The sequence below is a fragment of the Emys orbicularis genome, chromosome 18 (assembly GCF_028017835.1).
Source record: "Emys orbicularis isolate rEmyOrb1 chromosome 18, rEmyOrb1.hap1, whole genome shotgun sequence".
Taxonomy (NCBI): Eukaryota; Metazoa; Chordata; order Testudines; family Emydidae; genus Emys; species Emys orbicularis.
This window is the reverse complement of record NC_088700.1, coordinates 10,238,920-10,251,453: the sequence shown is the minus strand read 5'-3', so window position 1 is coordinate 10,251,453 and position 12,534 is coordinate 10,238,920. Positions and strand designations below refer to the sequence as shown.

Here is a 12,534-nt window from a genome sequence, read left to right as displayed (position 1 = left end):
ATATTTAAATATCTGAAATCATGAAATTTATGATTTTAAAAATCCTATGACCGTGAAATTGACCACAATCCACCGTGAATTTGGTAGGGCCCTATATAGGGGATTAGTTGGTGCCAAAAAGTATCCAGCTGAGCTGCCTCTGTGAACGCAAGTGGTCTGTTTATCTAAAGGAATCCCTGAATGTGACAGCAATGTATACAGTAATATATAAATATGTTACATATATATGTAACAGGCTGGCAGTGTTTGCTTGAAATATCACACACAGTTAGCAGCTGTTGATCTTGCTGAGAAAGAATTACGCGGGGTCTGCTGACTCAGTGGGACAGATGCTTCAATCTCTAACACAGATATAAAGGAAGAGGAAGCAGATTTCTAGGAAAAGAGGATCTAGAGTGTGGGCTGAGTACGGAACCCTGGAAGCAGCCAAACTTGGGGAAAGGGTTGTGCTAATCTTTATCATTCTTATTGTTGGTTTTTTTTACTGACGAAGCCAAAGCCCAGTAAAGTGATCTGTTTGGACTTTGTATACTATGTTGGCTGTGTTTATAAAAGTAGTTTGGGAAAGGTGCCTGCTCACAATCTCTCTCTCTGTATTCCTGATGTTGGTGAAGATTATTATATTGGTTTAAATGTCTTGATCACCAAAAAAATTTTTTTCTGTGTTTTTCTTGTGAAAATGAGGATCAAATCGGAAGAGAAATTATAACATTTACCTCTCAGTCATTCATCACAGATTTTTGTATATCATCAGTTAAAAAGCATGCCTATTGTAAACACATATAATCCAGCATTTAAATTAGACCCATGTTTTTAAAAATGCCCTTGTAACACTTTCCATGCCAGAATAATTGGGTCATTATATGGATTCTCGATACAGCTATTTTGGGACTTACCTTTTTCCTCATTAACAAAGCAAGATATTAAGTCATTTACCTTCATTTCCATATCTATGTCAACTACAGAGGGTAGCAAGGAAATGTTGAGAAAAAAAGAATTTGAAGTTCTGATCTTTAACAAAAATATTTCTTCTGATAAAGAAAATGCATCTGTGGAATACATATTCAGTGATAAGTATTCTAGTCCATGTCTGGTAAACTCTCAGATAATGGCAGCATGGTAGGGTCACAGGGATTCTATTAGCTCAATTAACGAGGAGTAAGATAAGGCTAACACCTAGCTCTTCAAACGGCTAAAAAATAGAGCTGGTAGTAATGGAGTTATTAACCTTCGCCAGCCATTGAATTTTGCTGCTGATTCAAACTCCATTTCCTAGTTCAGGCCTCCATTAATAGGCTGTTTATTATCCCTAATCCACATTGGGATCAGCTGCAGAAATATGAAAGCTCCATGTAAAGACCAAATGATAAAAAAAAATCCCTGTTTTGCATTCTATTTTTTTTCTTTTGTTCTTAATATATTCCCAGATTCTGTTTTAGGAAATAAGTACAACATTATCTTTGTTCTAAGTTATTGGCATACAGGCTATTATTAATCAGATGAAAAAGAAGTTTAAAAATATTAGATAAAAGTGACATAATTGGAGATACAGCCACATCCTTTTGAAGTCCAATCAAGAAGCAATATGATCTCTAAAATAAACTCTCTAGTGTCATCTTTAAAGTATTTTCTGCATTGGTAAAGAAACTTTGGGATTTGACAACTGGGAATTTGGTGAAGTATACCATAAACCTCTATTCATTTTATTGTTAGCTCCTCCTCTCAACTCACCCAATTCATGTGTCTATTTTGTTCACCTATTGTGTCCTTTCTGGGGCAGGGACTGGGACTGTCAACTTTGTTACTTGTGTAGTACAATGGGGCTCTGATCTTTGATTCAGATAAATATAATAGCAATATAAATCTCTCTCTCTGTGTATGCGCAGTGTGCCCAGCCATTTGATAGCAGCATCATCAGCCAGGTAAAGAGCCAGTAGCCTGCTGTCAAAGTAAGTCAGCTGGCACCCATCAAGGATATGCAACATAGTCTTAAGTTGACCGCATCTACATCATGGGTCATTAAAGAAACCCCATTAGAAGAGACTGGCCACACAATTGCTGTGTCCTGTTCGAAACCAGTTCAGAGATAACCACAGGTGCCTTGACAGGTCAAAACCTGGTGGGCAGATGGTTGGGTTGGTGACAAGACAGTGATTAATGACTGTCGTCGCAGACCACTTGTTATGCCAAGCAGATTCCACCGTCATATCCTGTGGTGGCATAAGTGACCATAAAGGTCATTTATCAGCTATCAGTGTAGCAGAACATTATGTATTGATGGCTTTAACATCATTTCACATTTCTCGGATGTTAAACATGGCTATGCAACATACGTGCGTTCCAACATATCTGATGCTATTCCACTCTCTTCCTCCAGTTTTTATCATGTGATTCAGGTTGGTGGCTTTTGGATTGCCAACATATATGAGTCACCAACTTTGCACTGGGACCTCCCGACACTTGATCATCCAGCAATCTTCATTGGAGATTTCAACAGTCACCACTCTGAGTGGGAGTACGCTGATTTGGATGATGACAGTAAACGGTTGATGGACTGGGAGATTAGCAACTTTGTGTTGATTCACGATGCAAAACAACGTGGCACATTTCTCTCGAAAGAGTACTCACACGATCTTTGTTGGGTTAGTTCACTAGTTGGCCATCCACAACCAGTGAGTCATATAGTAGTTGATAACTTTCCTCACAGCCAACATAGACAGTCACTCATCCATGTCAGGCTCCAGCTACCCATCGTTCAATCAAGCATCAGCGGAATTTTCGTAAGGCATTTTAGGAAAAGTTTTCCAATGCTTTGGAACGTAGTGTGGTTACCATTCAGTCACATTGTATCCCAGTTGATGAAGCCTACTGCCAATTCCAAGGAGCCATTTACAAAGCCGCATTTTCAGTCATACCATGGGGCTGTCGACCAATTTACACTCCCTGCCTGAGTGCCAATTACCAAGCCTTGCTCAGGAAATTTGAATTATCTGGCAACCCAGACATTGCAGACCATCTGATTGAGTCTCTGGACACTGCCAGGCGCACTCGGTGGAAGGAATTTCTGGCGAAGCTTGACTTCACTTATGCCAGCTGGAATTGCTGGAACCTGATCAGCTGTCTGGGTGCTGCCCAATGACCTCCAGGCCAAAATCACCCACTGGTTAAGCCCAATGAGGTTGCAAGTCATCTACTGCAGGTAGCAAAGGTTCCTCGGAGAAGCGATTTAGACACAAAGTATATGTCAAATGGGATCATCTTCAACATCAGAATGTGGGCAGAAGTCAACCAGAACCATTTACAGTAATTGAGTTAGATAAGGCCCTTAACTCCAGCACACCAGGAACAACAGCAGTGTATGATAACATCTTGCTGGAATTCCTTAAGCACCTTGGACCAATGGTGTCACAGTGGCTCACTAATTTCTATATACGGGTCATTAATGAAAAGAAGCTACCACACACTTGGTGTCAAGCAAAGATTATTACCATTCTCAAGCCGGGCAAGGACCCCCCACAACATGTTGAGTTACCGCCCAATATCCTTCTGTCAGTGTGTTTTAAGGTGTTTGACCAATTGATCCTCCAACAAATTACTCTGGAATTGGATGATATCTTGCAGGTTGAGCAGGCAAGGTTCAGAAAAGGACATAGCACCTGTGATCAAATCTTGGCGTTGACCACCTTTATTGAAAACAGTTTTCAACAAAATCTAAAGACAGGATCAGTCTTCCCGGATTTGACCGCTGCTTATGACATGGTTTGGCACAGAAGTTTTCTGTGTAAACTCTCTGGAGTTGCCCTGTGTTGGGTGGTCGAAGTAGCAGAGCTCTTCCTCCAAAACAAGCAGTTCAGAGTAAACGTGGGTGACCATTGCAGCTCCTGGAAGTGTCACATTAACGGTCTCCCTCAAGGTTCAGTTCTTTCACCACTACTGTTCAATGTGTACATCAACGACTTGCCAGAAACACTCTCGCGCAAGTTTACCTATGCCAACAACATCTGCTGCAGCTAGCAAGCTCAGTCCTTCTCAGAAATTGACAAGGTCCTGAATGATGATATGAAGCTCATGGCAGACTATTGTAGTCGATGGCGCCTGCAGCTAACTTTCCCAAGATGGTTTCTAATGTATTTCATCTGCATAATGTAAGCGCAAGCCATGATGTTAAATATTTTCTTAAATGGCCAACACTTGCAGCACAACCCAAACCCGGGTTACCTCAGCATGACATTGGATAGGTCTTTGATGTGCCGCAACCACTTTAAGAAGACAGCAGCCGAAGTTAGCATTCAGAACAATTTGCTCGGAAAACTGGCTGGCACCACCTGGATGCTTAGAATATCAGCCCTTGCCCTCTGCTATTCAGCAGCAGAGTACTGTGCTCCTGTCTGGTGTCACTCATCTCACACGAGCCTGGTTGATGCAGAACTTAACGAAGCTATGCACATTGTTACCGGGACTTTACATGCAACTTGTTGCCATGGCTGCCAATACTTAGTAACATAGCAACGCCCCATATTTGCCATGAGGGGGCTTCCATCATGCTCCTGGCCAATATCTGTGAGAACAGCAACTTGCCTCTGTACTCAGACCTCTTCAACCACCTGCCAGTTTGCCTGTTTATTCGAGAGGCCCTTTATGGACACTTCTATAAATAATAATAATAAACTCCAGCAACTTGAACTCCTGAGGAACTGTCCTTTGACAAAGGCTACTATGGTCAACAAACAAGGTTGTCTGTGCTTTTGCTGCCAGTGAGTAGATTACAGTACTGTATAGTTACATAATTTTTTTTACAAGAATATATGGGTCTCTGATAACTTTTTAAAACAAACATGTTTGAAAGATAACAATCAACTCTTGTGCATGAATGTTGCTAATCTATTAGGGCAGGTTTGTTTACTCCTTGGCACACCTTATGATTACAGCATTTTAAAGATGTGAATCCAATACTGTGCTTTTAAGTTACGTTTTTGATGGTCTTCTTCAGGTTCCCTAGAAGATCCAGATTCTCTCTTGAATGCTCTGGATATGACAGATAGGAAAACCTGTTTGAGCTTTCTTCCTGCCCAAGATACCACATCACAGAACTAGTGAGAAGGTAGAGAATGCTAGCGAAGGGGGTTGTATGTTGAATCAAATGATCTTGGTGGTGGAAGCATGAGAAAGAGAGAGACTGTATCAAGGCACACACATTCTCAGCCACTTTAACAAACTGCCAACAAAAGCCAGACCACAGGCTCACCAGTGGTAGAAAGTCCACCAGAGGGAGGCTGCGGTGGCACAAGGTGATCACAACCTCCTTTCTCTCAGGGACTTACAAAGAGCTAGAGCTCACAAAAAGTGAGCAGCCCAGACTAGGGAGCTGGGCATGGCCAGGGAATCTAGGAGCTGCAGGATTTAGAGCATTCCTACACCTGGCTTGGCCTGCATGCTTCCTACAGAGTCCACAGCAGAAATGAAAGGGAAGCCACATCTTTAATGAAGGATGCTAACATGCCAATAGGAACTGTAGCAGGAGTCATGTTTTAGTATAAAAATAGCGTGGCGTTTAATGCAGAAAATTTGTTTCCTCTTGCTCAGATCAATCAAATGGATTATGGATTATACTCAAACTTAAATAAATAAAAACAGACATTTTTGGATTGAGTCCATGCATGGAAAGATATAGTCTAAAAATAAATTATTAGGAAAGTTATGAATGGTAGAATACAGGGGTTTTGACTTACCACCACAATATTTACAGTATGATCAATAACAATAAGGTAACAAAAAGAGGGGTTGTTTTTACCAGCTTTGAAGGGTGGGGGAAAAGGCATTGATAACAGGCATATAATACAGGCTTATCAGGTCTTGAGCTAAAGGGTCTTATGCTACTTCTTTTTGAGTCCATATAGACTGAATCAATATATGATATTCATGACGCAAAGCAATTTTTCAGAGCACCTTCAGTGAAATGGGACGTTCTATTCCTTAGCAAGCACAGACAAATGCAGTCAGTTTGTAGACAAATGTGCTCTCATACACTCAGTTGATGTGACTGTGATCATTGTCATTATATTTAGAATGTACTGAGACAAGCTGTGCACCAGTTGGGAGCTGAAGTTAATAACAGGAGATATATAACAGTAATAGCCTACATTGTTGCTGGTGAACTTTATTTCAGCTGTAAGTTTGGCAAAGAGTTGTAGCTCTGTTTTACTCCATGTGTACTTTTGTAGAAAATCCAAACTTGATATTTTCATTTGGCCTGTGGTTTGCTCTAGATTGTTTGGAGAACAATTCCCCCCCCCCCGCCCCCAGACCTAGTTCATAGAGGTTTTACTGTATCTTAGAAACATCCAGAGTTGTACAATCTACTTTCTATTTTAGCTCGAGTAATAAAAGAACAAGAGCTAGAACTGACATTTGCACCTGCTTTGATAAAGGACTACACTGAACCCTTAACACCAGCAGTCCTGAGCATCTGATGCTAACCTGTAACTATATCTGGATTCTCATTTACTGCAGACTCTAAGGGGTTAACAGTCTTCCTTTACTAGGAGGCTGAGAGACCACTAATAGATTCAGCTTCTTATTTGCCCTAAAGGCTGCCACAGTTCAACACGATTAGGATCCTGTCCACTTAAGCTGTAACTGCATCATAAGGAGGAATGTAGAAGGCAATGCATGTGTTCTCCGAGTACAGAAAGACTGGTGCTACAGGAGGACATTTCTGTCTGATAGAATACAGGTTTCCCTGCACCAGTCTGCAGGCTAGTCTTGCTCTATGGTAAATACTAATTTTAAAAAAAAATCTAATACCTGAGATTTGCAATGTGAAAATGAATTATTTTCCTCCTTGTTCGAGGGCAGTTCTTTGGATGCAGTGGCTGATGCTGTATGCACTTTTTTTATTATTACATTTTAACAAACTTTATAGCCCATTTTGTTTGTTTTCAAATAACTTTATTTTCTTTCTTTTTTTCCATCAATTACTAGGTTTGTTTCTCTTTCCATAAGATGGAGGAGTCAGGAGGCTGATGCCGCTCAATGGTGTATAATTTAGTATTATGTGCACTAGGTTTATGTGGTGGGAGTCTGATAAAACATAGTATTTGAACACTAACCATTTATTAGCTCTAAGGAACAGATTTACGACTTGACAACCAGACAATAACTCTGTTTTCTGATCAACCAAAGAGGTCTACTTTGAGTTCAAAACACAGAGTAACGTACCCTTTCACAAATAATTTTGTTTACTGATGTGACTAGATTTTAATAATAAACTTGATATATATGTAAATTTATTTTAATTTAATTTCATCTACAGAGCCCTCCTAAAATGAGACTTTGTAGGTTGTTTTGTGTCTGATTTATAGATTTCTGCATTCTATTCCCAGATTGATTTCAAGGCTATAATTCTATCCGGATTTTCTACTGATGTCAAAAACACCACCACTGCAGATAGTGTTTTATAACTAGCATCACAAGAGAAACTAAATTACAGCCCTTCTATTCCGTGCTGCTATATGTCCTTTGTTTATAATCTCTCTTTCTTTCTGTATATACCTGGTACTTCAGTTTCATGGAAAAAAATCAACTCCAAAATCAATCAGGTTAGCATGATATCTGTTTTTGTCCCTTACTTCAACCCTTGCGTAAAACAGTAAAAGGCCAAAGTCTGTACTGAAATACATACATGCAGCTTCTATTAAAGCCGATGGGAGTTGAGTGCATGGATCAGAGTGGAATTTTCATATCTAAGCCTTTATACACCAGCCACTGTTATGTGCATTATTAGGCCCTGATTCTGCAAACATGCACAGTGAATTAAATGGGAATATTCACATGCATACATCTACTTATAAGTAGGGCTCTGTGTCTGTCATGGAGATTGCGGAAGTCATGGATTCCGTGACTTTCCGCTACCTCCGTGACTTCTGCAGCAGTCAGCGTGACTGCCTCCAGGGCTGCCCAAGCAGCTGGCCCAGGCAGCCCCGGGGACAGCCACACCAACTGCTGCTGGAAGGGCAGCTAAGATTTAGTCAGGGGTATATAGTACAAGCCATGGACAGGTCATGGCCCGTGAATTTTTGTTTATTGCCCATGACCTGTCCATGACTTTTACTAAAAATACTCATGATTAAATTGTAGCCTTACTTATGGTCATGTATACAGACTCAGTCCCTTAATTGTTTTTGTTTATGAATGCACCTTCCAGGAAATGCTATTATTTAACCTAATCTGACACAGGTTTAAGCATCTTCTCCTCTTTATCTCAAATCATCAGGAAACTGGTTTCTCTTTAAAAATATTTGTTTTCAATAATTTTTCTATACCAAAGACTTATAAACACATTCCCTTCTCTTTCCTTGCCACATCCACAATACCTCCTCTCCCAACTCAATCCTACCCTTTCACCTCCTTCCACTGTAGCCTTGGATAGCAGCCATATGGAAAAACAGCTGGGGGAAGGAGAGATTTTGCCAGTTTCGTGTTGTGTTAAACATTTTTGCATGTGAATTTCCTTTTTCAAGGTTAGCTCTGGAAGTGTAGGAGCTAAGAATTTCTAACGTGCTTTTGTGATGGCCACCATCTTGGTCAATACCGAAGTACTGGAACCATGGACCTCCTGAGGTGAAAGCAGGAATCTTAACAGCTCGAACTGAATAGCCAGGAACTCTAGCTGAGAGCTGTAACAGACTACCATCCTCTGTAGACCAGGCCCAGAGAGTGCCATATATTATTTTCTCTAGAGGTTATAACAGTTCTTTTATGATGTTTGAGTAGTTTCTGCCCCAAGAACTCATGTCCCTTATGCTATGTTCCTGAACATTATTTTAATAACCTAAAATCAAATACAAACATCACATTGTCTTCATTATTCCACATAAAACAAAAAGACACTGATCTCATAGTGAGGTCCCAGCCATGCTAATATAATTCTAGGAGATCACACCTACACAGATGTAAGCAGCTGTAATTTACACCCAGCTCTAACAAAATATACACACTGCATATAGTCCAAATTTAACCCCTTCTTGTGGTCTCGCTTTAATGATAAACCATCACAAAACAAATCTCAACCTCAGCTTGCTCCCCAAGTTTGGCTGTCCCTAGGGTTTCCCTGTAGGACATCTCTGTTCTAGCCTCTCTCTCTCTCTAACAGAGAAGCTCCAAACCCTTTTTATAACTCTGGCTGGAGTTAACAACATTCATCTGTCACTATGATTCCACAGTAATTATCCTGCATCTTTCTGCGGGGTTCAAGCACCTGTCTTTGGGATGACTCAAAAGGGGAGCCCTCATTCCTGTACAAAGTCCTAGAGTCTGTTATAACGAACATAATAGCCAGGCTCTGTGGTTTAAAGTTCTCAAAGTAATAATGACGCACCTAGTTCTAAGTATAAGTATCTTCTCTAAACTTGCAGGGTGGGATTTTCTGAAGCCCTCATCATTGGCCTAACTCTGCTCCCACTGAAATCAATGGTAAAACTCCTCCTATTGACTTCAGTGGGACCTGAGTTCTTTTGAAAATCCTTCCCTTAGACTCCTGGCTCAATCAAAAAAGTGGATCACCTAAAGAAGGAGCATTTACCCATACAAAAACTGACTCTTCAATGAGCCAAGAAAAAACGGATAAAAGGAATCAAATGCTTCTATGAGAATCAGACTTTTTTCTCTCTCATATTTGATTAAGGTAGGTAAGAACAACAAATAAACAAGAACACATATTGTTATTAAAAACATTTTTTAAAGTTTTACCTGTTTGGAATAATTCCTGCTCTTTCCATCTGTTCTGCCTGATCCAAATCTTTTGGGAAACCATGTAGCACCCAACCGTCAGTCATGCAGTCTAATCTGTTGAGACGATCTGCCAGTAACTTTAAAACGATGTTGTCTGGGACTGGAGAGGATTAAAAAAAAAACCCACCACTTATTTTGTTTGTCAAATCTCAGCGCTAAGCAGACAGCAGAATGCTTCTTGTTAGCCTATGAAGTGAATTTAGATACAAAAAAGTTATTAATGTTTGAAAGCTGTAAGCTTTTTGAGTAGGGACTATCATTTACTGTGTGTGTACAGTGCCACAATGGGGCTTCAAACTTGTTGAGGGCTTCAGGACAATCACAATATAAATAATAAATACTGCCTACATAAGCATGCAGAGTAATTTTTCTTATGAACAGTTAGCTATGGATATCTAGATTATCCATATTTTAGCTTTCTACTGTGTGACATGACCACATAAGACCTGCATAGGCAATGATGTAAATTGGATTAAATACCTACTTTGTAAAAAAAAGTATTTGAACATATTTAACATAGCAGGTCATAGTGGCTCCTCTACAGCAGTGCCGAGTGTATATTCTGGCCTTAAGCTTTCCTGTAAAAAGAATTATTATTTTCTAGTCTTTGACTGAAAGATAAATTTCCAAATGTGATACAACTGTAAACTGTTGCAGTGTTGTCTTCCTCAGCTTGCAGAGTTCTAGCGCCTCTGTTGCTGTTTCTGTTTACAAGGCTCTGATTGGGTTCACAACTGCTGTTATTTAACAAAGTAAACCTTTGTTTTAATTTTATAGGACAGAGGAGAATGGAGGGATGGCTCAGTTTTCACTATACCCTTCATAATCTAAACTACTTCAATCAAGATACTCCATTATCATTGCTTAGTCCTACTGATTTATTGAAGAATTAAATTAGTGGACTGAACAAGGACTATTGCCAAATTTCCAAGGGCTGATCTGATGTATTAGGTTTAGAAGCAAATAACCCAACTAGCCCCATGAAAGTGGTTAGGGAGGGGAGCATGATCAGAAACACCTATTAGGAGTCATTTCATGGGCAAACATCTAAAACAATTTTTAAAAAGCAGAGACAGTGCCTCCTCTTGGATTTGCACAGTGTCTAGTACATTAGGGGTGGGTCCTATCGGAAACAAAGAAGAATAATGGATTGCCACATCAATCCATAACATGGAACAGATATTTTATTATTCACCCTGCCATAGCATTTGCATACAACAGTACAGTGGGAAGTTTTCATATCAGAGTATGTGTTTCAGATCTATAATGCTGGGACTCACCTTTGCAGCAAATGGACAGGTGCACACCTGTATTTCAGTTGGGTACGTTACCATTGACACGATACTATCACAAGTGCTGGGTACTGCAGGACACACTGAATAGTCCCTATTTCTAGCAATTTTTAAAGAATGGAATCTCCATTGCATCCCACTTTCTATTCCCAAAACTTCAACATCATCCACAAGGGAAAAATCCATTCAGTCCCAGTTGTTGGGAAGTCTTGTTTCCATTGACTCTTGTAAATCTATGATAGCTGCCACTCCATTTCCAGCACCAGTACATGCTGATTCTCTCATTTTTCAGAGCCTTCAACCCTCAGCCATGAAATTCACCACTTTTCCTTTTGGAATTGAATCATTGAGTTTACAGAATTGCTCTCAGGCTTCAATGTACCAGCAAAAATGAAAGAAAACCATAGGGAATTAATTAGAAAACTGATTAGTGTATTAATTGAGGATACGCACTTCACACTAACAAGTTAAGGATAGTACTCTTCTCTAAAAAGCATCTGCTAAAAGAAAACTGCAATGGAATATAATATTTTCCAGTCACCTGATCCCATGTAAAATGACAAAATCACAAGAGGTACTTCTGTAAAATGCCAGAATGAAGAAAGAAGCAGCCATATTGTCAGACTGATGATATATATAACAAGAGGACGATCAGAGCTGCATCCAGAGACACAAGGAATAGACACTGGTTGGCTTTTTTGGGGGGAGGGAATAAAGGTAAATTCTTTATTTTTTCCAGGAGTTTTACAGATTAATACAAAACTGAAAAAGCCCAGGACAAAAATTAAGAAATCTGCTAAAGAGAAGCGATGGAAATTTCCTCCTGTTCCCTGCATCTCTGGCTCGAGGACTGGACTTTCTGTCTTGATATTCATGACGCCTGCAGTAATCATCTTCAAAATAGGTTTACACAGATGCCCAATTCATATCAATGGAAATTTTTAAAGATTCCTTAAAATGTTTCACCACTACTTCATAAAGGAATTAAGTGATACTGTATCACTCTTCACTGGAGCCCCATTACTGATGTAGAACACCCTTTCATGCAGGATTCCAGAGGCAGCAGCTGGCAAGAGCTCTCGCTGGCTCCAATAAGGTGACTAGGGAAAAAGAGGGAGCAGCATAAGGCCTGGGAGATGGTACAGAGGAACAGGCTGGTACACAGCATCCCCAGCCCTCCAGCAGATCTCAGGGATCCTCAGGTTTAAGGTGCCAAGTCTTTACTTCTTGCATAGTGGGAGGGAAAATCCCCAAGCCCTAAAGCAAAAATTCAAAAGAAACTGTGAAGGGAACATTGAGGAATTATTCCTGGCCCTGGCCACCTCCCGCAAGTCTTTAATTTGAGCGAATGATCAGATTCCAATTCTTAGGTGACGGGTTTCTTTTGGCCAGAGTGTAGCAGCCATAAGATAAAAAGGGAAAATTCTACTGTAGGGTGAACCAACAATCCATC

At 40.1% G+C, this 12,534-nt stretch overlaps 1 protein-coding gene across 1 annotated transcript in view; it reads right to left on the bottom strand.

Moving 5' to 3' along the window:
* The window catches only part of AK8 (adenylate kinase 8), a 106,384-nt gene that overhangs the window by 32,731 nt on the left and 61,119 nt on the right, over nt 1-12,534 (bottom strand). Inside the window, exon 11 of the mRNA XM_065418891.1 lies at nt 9,748-9,889. Within this exon, the coding sequence (XP_065274963.1) occupies nt 9,748-9,889 (142 nt within the window). The remainder of the gene's footprint in view (nt 1-9,747; nt 9,890-12,534) is intronic.